Source organism: Corvus cornix, chromosome 8 (assembly GCF_000738735.6).
Source record: "Corvus cornix cornix isolate S_Up_H32 chromosome 8, ASM73873v5, whole genome shotgun sequence".
Classification (NCBI taxonomy): domain Eukaryota; kingdom Metazoa; phylum Chordata; class Aves; order Passeriformes; family Corvidae; genus Corvus; species Corvus cornix.
In genome coordinates, this window is record NC_046338.1 from 29,877,681 (window position 1) to 29,893,934 (window position 16,254).

The 16,254-nt window shown below is 39.8% G+C and overlaps 1 protein-coding gene across 7 annotated transcripts in view; it reads left to right on the forward strand.

The window, feature by feature from the left end:
* The window catches only part of RABGAP1L (RAB GTPase activating protein 1 like), a 243,198-nt gene that overhangs the window by 135,198 nt on the left and 91,746 nt on the right, over positions 1–16,254 (forward strand). For 6 of the 7 annotated variants that reach the window (XM_039556022.1, XM_039556018.1, XM_039556017.1 and 3 more), the window contains 3 exons: positions 5,483–5,557; positions 8,931–9,056; positions 10,464–10,607. In XM_039556022.1, the coding sequence (XP_039411956.1) occupies positions 5,483–5,557; positions 8,931–9,056; positions 10,464–10,607 (345 nt within the window). The remainder of the gene's footprint in view (positions 1–5,482; positions 5,558–8,930; positions 9,057–10,463; positions 10,608–16,254) is intronic. The other variant, XM_039556020.1, reaches the window with a different exon arrangement.

Consider the following 16,254-nt stretch of genomic DNA (forward strand, 5'->3'; position numbering starts at 1 on the left):
CAACAAACAACCAGTGTGACTTTAATGGGGAGAAGGGAGCACGGTGCAGGAAAATCAGTCAGGTTCGCTTGTGCTGGTTGGTACTGGGCAGACTGGGAAAACAGACACAGTGCTTTCCTGTTTCTCAGAAAATGCTTGAGTTACTTCTCAAGATTCAGAGTTGGTGTCAGTGTTTCTCAGTAAGCTGAGGCCTTGCAGAAGGATAGGAATCATTTGTATCAGGACCTGTTTTGTTACTAAATACTTACCCCTTGGTGGATCAGATTGGTGGATTTTTTCCCAATCCCGGTCTCGCTTGGCTGGAGGTTTGAGGTGCAGGATCAGTGTGAGAGCTGGCTTGCTGTGAGGCCAAACACTGTGTTTTAGTTGTTGTTGCAATGTCTGGTTTTTGGTAGCCACGTTGGCAGAGAGAATAACAAACTGCTTTCTAGCAATGCTAACTCTGAGTGGGCTCGTTATGGGGTGTTTCAGCTTTTGTTGCTGTGTACAGAAATATGAAAATATCTTTGAGTTGCTCTTCTGTAACCAGTAGCTTCTATGCCCATGATAAGCTGTGAATGATGGATTATGCTTCAGCAGAGCTGCTGCTCAGTGCTGGCCTGTAAGATGAAAGTCTCATTTTCATACTTTTTTTTTGCATTTTCATTTCCATTCCATTGCAGCATGCCTTTTCAGATAGTCACCTCTTCTCACTGTGCATGTATTCTTCCACATTTTTCAATCCTTAGTATCTCCTTAGATTTACAAATGGGAAGTTTCAGTGTTTGTCCAGGTGTAATTATTTGTCCAAGAGCAGATCTCTTTTGTTCCTGCAGAAATCTGTTTGCCAATTTTAGGGTAAACACAATCAGTTAAAGAATTATTCCTCATCTATTTTTAATTGTTCATTTTCTTTGCTCCTGGGTTGAAGAGCAGTGCTAGTAGATATTGTTGTCTTGTTTCATGCAAAGGATTTTTAACATTATCTTGTCTTCTTCTGTTTACATATTAATAAGGATCCTTCTCTGTGCATCTGTTTCCAGTTAATGGAGAAGTTCCTGGTGTAATGTGATACATACTCAATGCTGCACCCATAGGAGTATTACTGCTTTCAGACTGTTGGTCTTAGAATAAACTTAGGTATGGAGTTTTAACTTGTACTATTACTAAAATGGTTTAGCAACTGAGCATGTAATGAAAACCTTCTTGGGTGAAAAGTCTGTGTCAAAGTATGGATGTTTTCCTGAGACTGAGTGTCAGACACCGCCTAAGTCGCTTAAATCTACTAAAGCAGACTTCAGCACAGAGCTCTGTCTGTGTTAAACACTGAGTAGCTTCCCTTGGCCATTTCACAGAGATCATAGGGGGGCACACCCTCTGCTCTTCCACATTTTAGTCTGCTGGGACTCACAGACAGCAGTTACAGAAATCCCAAATCTCAGTTTTAAATTCAGCCACCTTTCCCTTGTCTTTTAAATGCTACATACTTGGAATCTTTCTGTCTACAGAAGACTCTGATCTGGGAAGATTCTCCTCTGTTAATTACTTTGAAGAAGAATTTCTGCCCAGCCCTGGATTCTTGGTTCACTTTCCCAGCATGCTGGTGGTTCTCTATCATGGCTTTGAGAAGACTCTGCTTCCAAAGAATTCACTTCCCAATGATGATGTACTAAGAACAGCGTAGTAATTCTTCTCTTCAGAACACAGATAACTATTACAGAGATGTCTTAATTCTGTGAGATCATCATTTAGTGAAAATGAATGAAAATAGACTTCAAGTCAGAACCTTCATTAAATCCCATTTATGAGACAGAGAATATTTAAAATCTCAGTGAACTGGGGCATTGTAATTGGAAGTTCCTCAAGAGCTTAGGAGAATAGTAAGTTAAAAGACTGTGACATGGTAAAAATCCCATCCTCTTCAAATTGTAAGGTTACAATGACTGCAGTGGAAATAGGGGATTTGGGATTTTGCCTTGTTTTTGTAATTCATGTGGAAAGAGAAAGTTAATGCTCCCCAGTTCCTTAGAAGCATAGATCTTAAATAGTTAATCTTAGATCTTTAGTTAATGAGATGATATTATGGTGGTATCTGTAGGCAGCAGCCTTATTTTTGAGGTTATTCTGGTTAATTACATCATATTTCAGCACTATCAAATCCCATAGGTTGCTTAAAAATAAAACAGTATAATTGGAAATGTAATGTGCATTAAGCTTCCAGAATCTCTTTGCATTGGGTAGATGCAATGAAATCACGTAGATTTTAGAGACTTCATTAAAACCTAAACCTTTAGTTGTCAGGATCATCATGTTTAGACTTAAGAGCAGAATCTTTCTTTGTTTGATCGAATTCTGATGCTTGTGTCCAGGTATCTGATAACAGCTGCTTGTCAAGATCAGATTTTGGGGAAGGACCTAGTGGAAATTAATTTCAAAAAGCAAGTGGATCAAGCAGTTAATTTTTTTTTCATGGTTTTTGGTTGCTTCAAAGGTTTTTTAATGATTCCATCCTTTTGCTGGGGCCCTTGGACATTTTTCTGCTATATAGGCAGTGTCCACTAATTAATTTCATATTTTTATTTAAACCAAATTATCCAGTACTAGCTGATTTGTAGTTCTATGGATCAACCTTCTTAGAAAAGTTTCAATTTTTTCATCTCTTCTCTTCTAATCAGGCAGTTAGTGGTTTACCAGTTTACTTCCCCCCTCCAGCTTTTTGGGTGAATACCGTCTGTTCTTAATAAATTTTCAGTAATTTTATTCCCTTTATTATCTCTTCTGATACTCAGTTGGACACAGGTCCTTCAACACATCCCCTGTTAGAAATGGTTCCAGCAGGATGACAAACCCTGTGATTCTTCTGTAATAAAACAAACACAGGGGAGGTTCATGGGGATTTTCTGCTGGAGCTTAAATACAATTTTCTTACATTGACCGTACATTTTCCAGGCAGAGATGTTGCCTTCCTGCTCTGAAAGTGTTTGAAACGGACTTATTACGAGCTCAAATGTGTTTAGGAAGTTGATTATGAGAAACTTTGCTGTTGTTCCTTCATGTATTTGTGTTTAACTGCGAAGTGAGGATCTTTTTTTGGTACCCTCCTCATTTTCCCTCTTTTGCTGTGACTTCAACTTCTTTCAGAATCTCAAAAGAAGCGTGGTTTTATTTCTTACAACTTCCTGTACTTTTCAATCTATGAATTTGGAAGCCATTTGTTTTCTCCAGTGTGTTGGTTTCTCAATTTTTTTTTTTTTAATTGCTATTTTCAGCAAATTATTCACTGTAATGCTTCTCACAACAGAGAACCCCCAGGCACTGGTAATTTGATGTTCATTTTTCAGCGTAGATTTTTTTTAAAGTAAATTAGAAGTGTTTTTTATATAGTGTGAAGAAATCCTAGATCAGATTTCTCATTTGTAATTCTGCACATCTGTTTCTAAGCAGAGCTGGCTCATCAAAACCAGGAGTAATACAGCATTTAGGAAAGCTTCAGAGACAAGGTATTAGGCATCTATAAACTGATAGATCTGGGGAACAAAGAGATAGATTCATGATGATGATTAACCAGTGGATGTTTCTAGTTAGTCATAGAAAATATTAATTTAAGCATTTAAAGTAACTTCTGTTAATTTAGTGCTTAGCAGCTAATTAACTATTTTATAGAGAGCATCCTTTCTTTTCCAGTTGAATTTTGTATCTGCCATTGTACACTTCTCAGGTTAGCTTTTATATTTGATTTTTGTGACTAGAGCTGTTCTAAACTGGCAAGCAGATTGCAGTGCTTCATTAAACAGTTTTCAATGATTTCTGTGACTTTCTGTGAATTCTTGTCCATTGAAACTGAGCAATGGGCTGGGATTATTTTCACCCAGCTCCTAACTAATCCCATCTAACAGCTTTCAAAAGAGTGGTGAGCAGTACAGACAAAGGGCAAAGAGCTGCAAGTCCCAGGTCAGTTTTTCCCAGAGGAAATGTAGGGCTGAATTGTTCTGAAACAGTGACCTTTAGTGGAATGCTCATGCTGTACTCACAGAAATCCTGTCTTCCAGAGTCATTTCAGAATTCCTCACTAATACTACATTCTCCCCATCACAATGAAAAAGGTGATTTGAAGGCTTTCACTGTGGTTTGTTCTTCATTTCAGCATTTCTGCAGAATTAATTTGCATTGTTGTTCACACTGTTGGCTGGAAAAGAGGCACATTTTTTGAGTTGCAGTTATTACCTTTTGGAGAGGCAGCATATCCACCTTTGGAATACCATGGAACGGCCCCAGTGTGGGTGGGTTTGGCCCCCTGGGACCCCTGACCATGCTTATTCCCATGTTTATTTATTTATTTGTTACTTTGAGCTGTGAGTACGTGTGGTGTTCTGGGCAAAGTGGATCTTGGGGTCCTTGTGGCTCCTTCGTCCCCCTGGCTCTGCCCTTTGCTTTGGTTCTCCCTGGCTGTAACCTTAGTACCTCACTTATCTCAGGATGTCTCTCCTCTGATGTCAGTCCTGCTGCTTAGACTTCCTCAGGTTTCCTCAAATTCTTAACATCCTCTGACATCTCTTTAAAAACAGTATCTGTCTTCTCATCTCGGGAAAGTAAAGGGGAAGGAAAGGCTAGTTATTTTAGTTTGGGGATTTTTTAGGAGTAAGAAAAAGCATGTCTGTCATACCATAGGAAAATGAGTCTTGTTCATTCTTCAGCGTAACAAGGGCATGGGAAAACTGTTTCTGATGAAATCTTTGGGTTAGAGTAGCTCTCAGCAGTTTTTTTAACCTTCAGTCCTCTACTTCCGTAATGTCAGAACTTGTTTTTCCTAAAACAAACATTCATTCTCCCCACAGCACAAACTTCCCTGGTTTTCATGTTACATTGGTGAAGTTCTATCATTATTCACCTGAGCAGAATTATCCTTGATTTAAGTGAAGCGAAATTGCATCCAACTTTTTCCATGCTGATTGAAAAATAAAAATAATAATTTACAACTACAGCATCTGTGGAGGGTTGAGAGTGACCTGGGGGTGCTTTTAGAAAAGCCCTGAAAGCACGAGAGTGGTTACAGTTTTACCCCCTTAGCCGGAGTAGTGTTACGTAGAGAATCATGGAATGGCTTGGGTTGGAAGGGACCTTAAAGTTCATCCCATCCCACCCCCTGCCATGGGCAGGGACCCCTTCCACTACCCCAGGTGGCTCCAAGCCCGTCCAGCCTGGCCTTGGACACTTCCAGGGATCCAGGGGCAGCCACAGCTTCTCTGGGCACCCTGTGCCAGGGCCTCCCCACCCTCCCAGGGAGGAATTTCATCCCAGTATCCCATCCAGCCCTGCCCTCTGGCACTGGGAAGCCATTCCCTGTGTCCCGTCCCTCCAGTTCCTGATGGAATGTATCTCTTCGACTTCCTTGTAGGCCCCTTCAGATCCTGGAAGGAAGGATCCTGAATAGCCCATTGATGAGAGCACACTTTGGTAATGCCTGTATGCATTTTAAATACAGTTTGACTTCTCTTTTTTCTAGGCCTATTCTGTCTACGATGAAGACATTGGCTATTGCCAGGGACAGTCCTTCCTTGCAGCTGTGCTTCTGCTTCATGTGAGTTAATTGCAAAATGAAAGCTTTGGTATTTGAAACCAACGCAGCTGGAAAATCAGCAGTGCTGCAGCCATGCTGTTTGACAGATATTTACTGTTATTTACTTGCCTGTATTAGTTTTCCTCTTGTTGCTTTTTGGCCGTAGAGATTAATGGCTTCTGTCTTCATGAATGTAGATTTTCTTTATCTGGGAGAAATCTATTAAATTCCCAAGTACTTCTGTGTCAAAAGCTGAAATCAGTTTGTTGCATATTAATATTTACTTTTTATTTAGTTGTCACCTAAGTGAGCTCCCTGTGTGCTCATGGGGAATTTAACTCCAGGAGACATTCTCAGAGCAGCTCATCAAAGCAAGTAGTCTCACTAATTTTTTGGGAGACTTTTTCTCTTGGGGACATTTTATAGTATCTTCTGAGGGCAAGCTGATTTTTAACCTTGATATTTTAGCCTCTAATCAGAAACTGCACCAGCTTTGATCTGGGTATATGTCCAGATAGATAAATAAATACACGATTTTTATAGGTGTAAGATGCTTTACGTGTGATGTCTCAGTGGAAAAGCAGCATATTTATTGAGATAAAGTCTATCTGAATAAGCCACCCCAGAGCTCAACCACAGTTCTTACTCAGGCTCTTGCCTGCTTTTTCTCTCAGGTTTTAATTAGTAAATTATCAATCAGGATTGAAATACCTTTTGAAGTGTGGGTTTGAGACAGCTGCTGGTGGTGTGTATGTTATACACACTCTTCCTAAGGTATTTGGAACTCAAATTCAGATTAGTTTAAGTTGTAATTCCTAGTGAGAGCTGTGACTCCTTGAAATCTTGAGAAACATGATACAGATGACAGTGTTGCAGAGAAGCTTTAGATCTTTAAAGAATAAACCTGTATTAGTCCCATTATTGCAGTCTAACATACTCTGTAAGATAGCTTATCTAACAGTAATTTTACAATTAATTTTTTACCCAAAGCAGGATTTTGAAGTTCACTGGAAAAATAAGCCATTTTCAATACCAGAGGTGTTTAGAAAAGGGTGGGTGTCACATTCTTAACATTTGACTACTACTTCAGCTCCTCTGCCTTTGTTCTGTGCTGTCATTACTACAGAGAATCAACTCTGTTTCTGCTGTTTCTGGAGCTGGAAGAAATTGCCCTGTACACAGGGAACACTAAATGGAAGTTACATTTTAATATGTCCTTTATAACATTTGGTTTCATCATAGGATATTAAAGTGAAATGCTCAGAGAAGGGGGGAGTGAAGCAGTCTCAATGAGCACAACTGTAATTTGGGAGCTTCCTAGGATGTCCTCACACTCTTGTTTTTCTCAAATTCTCCAAACAATCTGTAGGCTGTGAGTGCTTTTCTGTCTTTGCATGGATTTCTAGACCCTTTCCTTTTCCTTTTTTTCTGGGACAGGTTATGCTTTCTCTTCCATGTGGATAGGTTTCAGGGATGGTTGGGTAGCCTGAACCTCCATCCTCTGTTTTTGTGGTTTTGGTTCTTTGATGAAATTCCCATCAAGGATATGCAGGTAACTTCTAATCACAGGGGAGCAGTGTTGCCAACTCTAATAATTGTACTCTAGGTCTCCCAGTATTTGACTTTTTTTTCATGTCTGTTTTTCAGAGCCCTTGTCTGTGGGGAGAAACAACACATAAAATTTCACTTAAAAAAATTACAAATTTCTGGCTTTTTGTGATTTCAAAGAAAAGACAGCAAAGGGCAAATATCTAAATACTAAAAATCAGGATGGCAATGCCCAAAATTTGTGTTCTGCTTAAATAAAAAAAATAAATGAAAATTCGATGTATGATTTTGAATCCTTGGGATTGGTAATATCAGAGAGCCTCTATTCACTGAGAGCAAGGACTTGGGGAGCTCTTTGGCCCAGTCCTGACCTCTGTTCCATCTCCCTGTCTTGGGGCAGGGACAGTTGTCAATGCATGAGCATCTGACTGAGCACGTAGGGTGGATGTGCCTGTGCATGAGCACCTGCTGTTTCATTAGAAATAATTGGTTTTTACCAAAACCCCTGAAATTTGCATTCATTGTCTTACAGAGCAGATTCAAGCCTTTTGGTCAGGATAAAATTATTTCTTCCCTTTACTTTGTTTGCAGCTTTTCTGTGCTGTCCGTGGGGAGCATTCCATCCAGATGAAATTGTGATTAAGAGCTTTGAAATTCCTAAGGATTTGTCTTGGGTAAATGAAGCCCAGACTGACAGCCATCAGCCAGCCTGGCAACCCTTTGTGCTAACCAGTTCCTTTCCTTTTTGATGTCTGAAAATGAAAACGAAGCTGTCTGCCCGTGGCCCTGGAGACAGGGCCGAATTATGGGCTGAGCATAAAAGATGAAACCCTGAAGGGAAATATGAAGAGCCTAAAATTCTCTTGAAGAAAATACTGAGCTTTTATCTGTAGCTGATATGTGATAAGGAGTTGGCAGTAGGCCAAATGAGTGAATGCACTTGAAGGTGGAGAGGTGTTCTTGATTGTCAGTAATTGTTTTCATTTGTTACAATCTGGTGCTTCCAAAAGAAAGCACGTTTTTAGTGGGATTGAAAGGTTGATTTGGGTTCTGTTTGTGCCTGTCATTCTTGTGCTACCTGAAGGCAAGGGGAAGTTGGGAAGATGATGTGGAGGTTTTGTGACACGGGGCTTCCCACCAATTCAGCATTCAGTGGGCTCAAGCCAACAAATACAAGCGTAGAGTGGCTCAAACAGCTCATGTGAGTGCCACCTTCCAAACCACTGATGGATGAGACATTTTGGTCAGAATGAAATACAGATTATGGATGTAGGGATTCCAAAAAAGTCAGCATGTGAATAGATGGGATTGTGGGAAACCTGACTTCAGAGTTTGATGCCCTGGGGTTTGAATGAAAGTGGATAAGCATTGTTCTCGCTAGGGGTTGGTTGTACCTTATTTCTCCTGAATTTTTCCCATTTAACCACAGTACACATCACTGTCATGAGTTGTTGCCTTTTTATTTTATTTTCCTTCTTTTTTTTGTTTTTAAATTGCTTTTATATGCCTGAGGGTTGTGCACTGGTTGTTCTCATACCTATTTGACAGAAAGAATGCTGCTGACAGTTGTGCTGCTGGGATGTAGACGTACATGAACCTGTGATATGACCCCACATTTTCTTCAAAGAAGGCCTTACAGAGCCAAATCCAGGTGCTCATCAAGGAGAATAGTCCCCTTGAGATTTTAGTTGGTTAATTCAGCATTCATAGTACTTGGCTGAAAATTTTAACACATCCCTGGTTCTGAATGCAGTGTGCATAAGGTGTTTAAGTGTGTGTGTCTGTGTAAGGCATGCCCAGCCCTAGCTCCATTATTAACCTTATTTTTGTGTATTTTTCCAAACAGATGCCAGAGGAGCAGGCATTCTGTGTATTTGTGAAAATAATGTACGACTATGGCTTGAGGGACCTCTACAGAAATAACTTTGAAGATCTCCATTGCAAATTTTTCCAGCTGGAGAAGTTAATGCAGGTGGGGCCAGAGTAACAACTTCTCCTTCGATTTATTTCGTAAATGGAAATACTGGCATGAAGAAGAGATTAATGCTTTGCTTCCAAAAGCTATTGGATAATAAAACCCCTCTCCTTTTAGAAGTGGGGTAAAGCAAAGCAGGGAAGTTGAATAGCTGAATTCAAACATCCTGAGTCAGATTTGTTTCTAGTTTCTTTTGTCTTTGATATACCACTCTTGCTGCTAATGTTTGTATCCAAGCAGAGCAGGTGTTTGATTCCCCCCCCCCCCATTTGCTTGCTCTCTGTCTTTCTGTTTCTGATGTTGTTTAGAGAGAATGTCTCTGTGCTGTTGAGACCAGTGTATCCTTCAGACTGCCTCCATCAGTGTCCTACTTTCCATGAATTATGTTGATGTTAAGAGGTCAGGCGAATCAGGACATCCTGATGCTTATGAAATACCAATCAAGTGTGGATCATTGGGCAGGTTTTACTGTCTCTTCCAAACCTCTGCTCTTTTTTCAGGTGGAATTATTTCATCGAGCAGTTTGGCAGAGCTGAAGGGCTGCAAATTTTATACATTGTTGTTCTGACTAATAAGGAGTTACTGACAGTTCATTAAGGCCTGCCCTTCTGCTGGCACAGGGAAAAGCTGGTTGCTGAAGTCAGTTCTCACAGATGACCATAGGTATCTCTGTGGGATGTACTGAAACCAAACAAACCAGACTGTTGTTAATTTAGTGGTATTTTTTCAGATGTCAAATTGTGCATATTTCATACTCGGTGGAGTAGAATTGCTTGCTAGTTAATGTGATACTTCAGCATATGGTCTTCTCAGTATTTACATATGTTCCCAAAGAGTTTTGTTAACAAACAAACCAGATTTTATTAACAAATACACTCTTAACAAAGATACTTTATTAAATGACCGTATCATCACTGTTCAGGAGGATTTTCAGTGCTTATTTTGTGTTGCTTGTATGTGTTCCTAGTTAGAGAAATGGTCTGATGGAGTTGTGTGCTCTGTTGCTTTCAAGCTCTGCGAGGTGATCTGGTTCCAGTAGCCATTGTTTTTTGTGGCAGAAGCATTTCTAGCAAGACACAGCAAAGGAATAACTTAAAAATACACACCATGACAGAGATTTTACAACTGCTCTGCCTTTCGACTGTTGAAGATTTTGTAATTTCTCAGTCTAATCTCAGTATGTTCTTGGATACTGTGATAGAATCCACTGTGGATATCTTACTAAAAACTGTAACCATGGGCACTGAAATTTATCAAGAAACATTTTCACTGCTTGAAAGAAGCCAGGCTTTCACTTCGTTGTGTTTTTTGGTATTTAGCAACCCTGGTCCTTACTGGAAATATGGATGGAGAACTCAGATTAATGAGTAATACTGAAACATTTATATTTTCTCTTTATTCCAGGAGCAGTTACCAGACTTGCACAGCCATTTCTCAGACCTCAATTTGGAAGCTCATATGTATGCATCCCAGTGGTTCCTCACTCTTTTTACTGCCAAGTTTCCACTCTGCATGGTCTTCCACATCATTGACTTACTACTTTGTGAGGTAAAAAAAGTATTAAATCAGAAAGCCCTTCCTCCACTCCATCAGTGTTTCTTCTTGCTGAAGTCCTTTACTGCTTAATTGTAAAATGGGTGTAACTAAGTTCTGTAGAAACCATGGTTATACTGAAGAGAAGATGTTCAGTGAAGCACTGGTTTGGTTTTCAAATTGGAGCTGTGGATTGCCTCGTTTTTTCCTGAGGGGTCTCATTAAGACTATCGGATGCACGTCTGTTTTTCATTTAATTTGTTGAATGATTATTCAAAGTTAGGAATTGTAATTTCTTGAAGACACCTAGCAAGGAAAGCTCTCCAGATGGCCTGATTCAGAGTACCCACAGACAGAAATGGTGGCATTGACTAAAGATGTTGCTTTGGTGGCCTGATATTAAACAAAGAGTGAGAAGGGCCAAACACACAACTGAATGAAACTCCTTCCTTTTGTTTTTTCCCTGCTATTCCAACTACTGCTCCAGGTACAAAACGCTGTGTGTGTGTACTGTAGATATATCTACACTTCCTCTGAAAAGCCAGTCAGAATAGGTTGATAATCTAGAATATTTATTTTGGTAAAATACCAGTCCTTCCTTTGGTAAGTGGGAAGTCAGAGCATCTGTGGCATTGCACCTGCTTTTAAATGTGTCACTGATTTCCTCTCCAATTTCAGGGGGTCACAAACATGAAAAGAAAGAGATAGATAAAATATTTGATAATTTTAAATGGTGAAGGCTTCATGAAACGCTGTTGACTCTAGTTCATTTTGTTCATTTTTATTGTGAAGTATTTTCTCTGAGAATCTTCAGGCTTGCTGCACGTGCTTTGGTAGGATTCAGTCCTGGTCAGACTATTTCTTATTCTGCATATTGGTGCTCATTTATCAAAACAAGGCAAGGTAATATTGGCAGTGTTTATCTCAGCGTGTCTGAAACAATTACAGTGGGAAAGAAAGTGAAATCCAAGGAGAATCCAAGGTGAAATCCAAGGAGAAAGTGAGCGAGTGTAGCATTAGAACATGCTAGGGAAAGGGAAACTTGTTAGTGTTTGTGGAGGGTAATCACACACAGCTAAAGGAGCCGCTTTTACTACAGGTAAAAATAAACCAGAAGGAGTGAGAAAATGTATTTCAAGTGAAAAGATACCCACAGGCATCTTGAGAAACACTGGGGCAGTGTGGAGACAACGTCCTGAGGCACCAGTGTAGGCTATCAGAAAAGTGCTCCTAAGATTCAACCACTCACAAGTAACAGGCAGTTCTGAGAATTTGTGGGAAGGGCATAGATTAAAGTCATATGAAAATGAAAATTGTAGACAGCAAGTCAGTTCTGAAGGTGTGTGGCCAAAGGCAGAACCTGGAAGAAGCCCTTGACAGAGGACTGAAGCTGTGTGTCCAGTCAGCCTCTGGAAGGAGTTACGGGGGAAATCAAAACATCATTTTTTCTGCATTAAATTGTTCCTTACTTTATCTCTGAACAACCAGCCTGCTGATAATTCTGGCAACTGGAAGGAGAAAAACCAGTGGCAGCTGCTAACACTGAAACATATTCTGCAGAAAAAATCCCCAGAAAAGCAAGAAGCCTTTGAAGTGAACTGTCTTAAGTTTTTAAAAACAAGCTTCGAGCCTTCTCCTTAATTTTTCATAGATACAGATGAATTTTAAATACCCTTCAAGTTTCTGACTTGTGCTTTCTCCACATCCCTGTCCCGTTTGTCATTACAAAATGTTCACATTCTATGCAACTCTTTCAGGGAAGAAAAAGTAAGGGCAGAAAACCATTTAAAGCCATTGCTGAATGCATCCTGCCAGCTAACAATTTCAAGGGAGCCTCTCTGGTCCCCTTGAAAATATTTGAATTACAGGTGAACAATTTGTGTCTTGGAATAGCTGATCCTTAGAGGTCCCTTCCAACCCCAACCATTCAGTGATTCCATGTCAAGCAAAAGTTTTTGTGTTGGCTTGGGTTTTTCATCTTCGATTGTGGCTGGAAGAGTGAAATTGGTCCTTACAGATACTCAGCTTTCAATCCAGAGAGGAAAAATACCTGTTGGAAGTCCTGTAGTTTCACAGCTACCCAGGGAGGCACATTTCCTTCCCTTCCATGCAGAGTGGAACAGTGGCACAAGCTGGGGGTGGAGCTCCTGGGCAGAAGCAGAGCTATGAACAAGGAGCTAAAAGTTATGATGGGAATTAAGTTTTATGGAGGAATTTTTAGAATCCCATCAAAGTGAGTGTCACTACAGTCAAGGTCTTCTCATCATTCTCACATGAAATATTGCTCCAGAGCAGTTTTATGTAAACTCCCACAGTTTTGGGATTTGCCGTGGCTTCTGTGTGACTGAGTTATTTCATTCTGTTGTCTTCTTAGCATCTTTATTTTTTGCTTATTTTTTAAGTTGTCACCAGGCTATTGAAGATGTAATCAAACCCTCCAAAATACTTAAATTTCAGTGGTCTAAGAATATTGCCTGAGTAGTGCTGAGGCAGAATCTGTCACCCATCCTCACGCAGAAAAGAAATATTTTGGAATGCTTTGTCTTCCCTGTGACAGAAGCTTGAAGAGAATTTTGGCCTTCCAGGCAGGTACACCACCCCAGTGCTGTGGTACATACTGTAAGGCTCAGCTGCTTGTAATAAAAACACAACCCTATTGATCCAGGTGGAAGTTTTAGTGTGATTACAGCAAACTGTGTGAGTTGGATCCTGGAGATCTTTCCACAAGGTTCCTTTTAGCTGCCTGTTGCAGCTGTTTCATTTGTCTTTTCCCCTTTGCTATTTCTGTTTGCATTGAGGAACATTTTTGTTGATGAAACGCAGAGTTGTATTTGGACTTGTCAGTCTTATCTATCAATATGACATGATGTTATTGAACACTTTGCAAGCCTGCTCTGTTTTGCTGTCTCTTTTTGTTCTATTTTAAATTATTTATTTAAAGTCATGCTCAGAAATAGCAATTCATCTAGGTAAAGCTCTTGTCACTCAGAGCTGTCCCCAGTGCAACAGCTGCACCTCGGCTGTGCTACAGAATATCAAACAGTTGACATTTCACTTCATTTTGCATTCTAAAATATTCCATTTTAAATTAAAATATTTGTTTTAAAAACACTAAATAAATGACCTTCAGTAGGCATTTAGAAGAGGAAGAACAACCCAAACCAGTTGGCAGATAGTCTGTAAGGGTTTTTACAATTGTCATGAAAAGAAAATTCTTTACCCTTTCATGATCTGTACAGTGCTGCCAGAACTAAAGGAGGTGCAGAGCTCAAGCTGTCATTCCATTACTAGCTGAGAATTTTGAAACACTATGGGGAACCTCCATTTTAAGTTAACCTGTCTATTTTTTGTGCAATTTTGGGGGATATAAAATAGTTAAGGACGGTACTTCTGTCCTTCCAGGGAATATGCAAAAACCTCTCCTGCACGCTGCCCTTTCTGGGCTGGCACAGACCATTGTTTATTTTAGTGCCATAATACATCCTTTGACTATGTAATTTGACTACTAAGCTAACAGTTTGGCTACTAAGCTGCCATTCTGTGATCATGGCTGGATATAAAGGGATGCATATGATTATCAGTTTTGAGTATGAAATTATTTAATGTTTTCTGATGTAGCTGATAGCAAAGAAGGGAAGGTGCTTTTCACAGGACCACACAGCACAGTGCAAGAAGGGGGACTTGAAAGCTGGGATACCATCACTCCTTGGCCTTTATATATCAACTGTTGCTTTCAGGATATTATGTAAATATTTTTTATAATAGATTTTGAGAAACTGTTTGTTATCATGAAGGCTGATAGGTGACTTTAACAATCTTTTAAAATGTGAGCAAGGTGGTGCTGGTAAGTGAACACTTACTGATAGTTAAAATGTGGCAGCACACTGTGGAGATATGGCTATTGGGAGCACTCCTTCCTGATGAAACACTGAAAATCATAGCAGAATTACAAGTATTGACGCTGAAGAGTTGATTTCTGTCTTGTGTGTGTCTTGCTGAGGATGGATGTGCCAGGAAACGCCGTATGGTACCGCTCAGGGCTGGCCGGCACGGTGCTGGTGCTGACTGAGGAGGAGGGACCATAATAGCTTGCTATTTTTTATCTGTCACTGTCAGATACTTCTGTGATGCCTTCAACAGAGTTGAGAAAGAACAGATTAACATTTCAATTTATTAAACTTCCTCAGGAATTGAGTCAAGAACAAGCCCACTTCCTCTGTAAATCTGCGCTGAGATGAAATGTGAATTAAATAAAGGATTGTGCACAGTTGTTTATCTTTTGTAGACCTATAGGGAAAGAAAGATGGAACTTTTTGGAATTCCTTGTTATTGCCGTGTTGTCAACATTTGTTAACCCTTCCAGTTATGAATATTTTAAGGAATCTTACAAAACAGCAGAATGGACTTGCTAGAAATAAAATCTCATACGTTAACAGCATATTAAAAGCTGGGCTTAAATTCTAAGTAGGCATCGATCTGTGCTGGAGCTGTCTGTGTTACCCTGGTACTATTTACCAAAGCAAAGTCAATGTCATGCAAGGTCACTGGAAAAGGCCAGGAGGCCTGTGTTTGTTTTTCCTTTTAGGAATACAGGCAAATAGATTTTGGCATTTAGACTGTCTTTCCTTCTGCCCAATCCCTTTGCATCAGGCCTGCTGGAGAGCTGAGTCCTGCTGAAGTCCTTATCTGCTGTTTCATATAAAGAGACTGGAAAGGATTTCTTTCCCAGACTGCTATAATTAGCTTTTAATTAATTAAAGAAGAAGGAGAATAGGTTTTCTCAGACTCCAGATGGATGACTAGAATTTGAATGTGGATGTCCAGTGGTAATGCTGCTTTGCTGCATTCAAGCATCTGGTGATATGTCAGCCATCATCATCTTTTTTGTTGCAGAAGTGGGAGGTCTGCAATGGAGATAAGATCAGGTTTGCTAGACCTGGATGTTTGGTTTTTATGTAGTGAGATGAGTTATTTAAAACCACAGGAAAAGTAATTTTAGCCTAATTCATCTGATGACTAGAGCTGTAATCTACTGTGGGGGCTTCTCAGCACTAGAACAGAAATTAAAGTGAAAAGAAAGAAAGAAGGGTGTTGGATTTGATTGTGTGTTTGCTGCATGAGGAACTTCTTAAAGCTTTTGGATGTGTGTGCTTACAACATTCAGATTATAATGATAAACAGTTCTAAGTTCTTTTCAAAGTGAAGGTTGTTAGTAGTATTAGGTGGTTGCATATAAAATTCAATCAACAGCAGAAATACTGGAGGTGTGTAATACCATGTTCTGTATTGCCTTGGGGACCAGGGACACAGAACGTTCTAACAGAATTTATAATAATTCAGGCTTGGCCAAGGAGAAGAGTGTTTTGATAGAGAACATCTGAGAGGTTCTAGGAGAGCCACAGGGTTTAGCATAACCCTTTACTCAGGGTTGTCCAGCTGTTCCTGTGAGCATCCATAATTTATGTATCTTCCAGTTGTGGCTGCTGCTTGTTTATCCCCAAAATAACAAAGCCAATGATAAATGCTCAGCATGAGCAAAGGAAATACAGTCTCACAACAATCTGCAATCCAAGATAACTTACGAGAACAGAAGGTACCTTTTGGGTGATGTTGATAAATTTTGTGGTCCTAAATGCTAAGGCTGCTTCTGTTTCAGAAAATG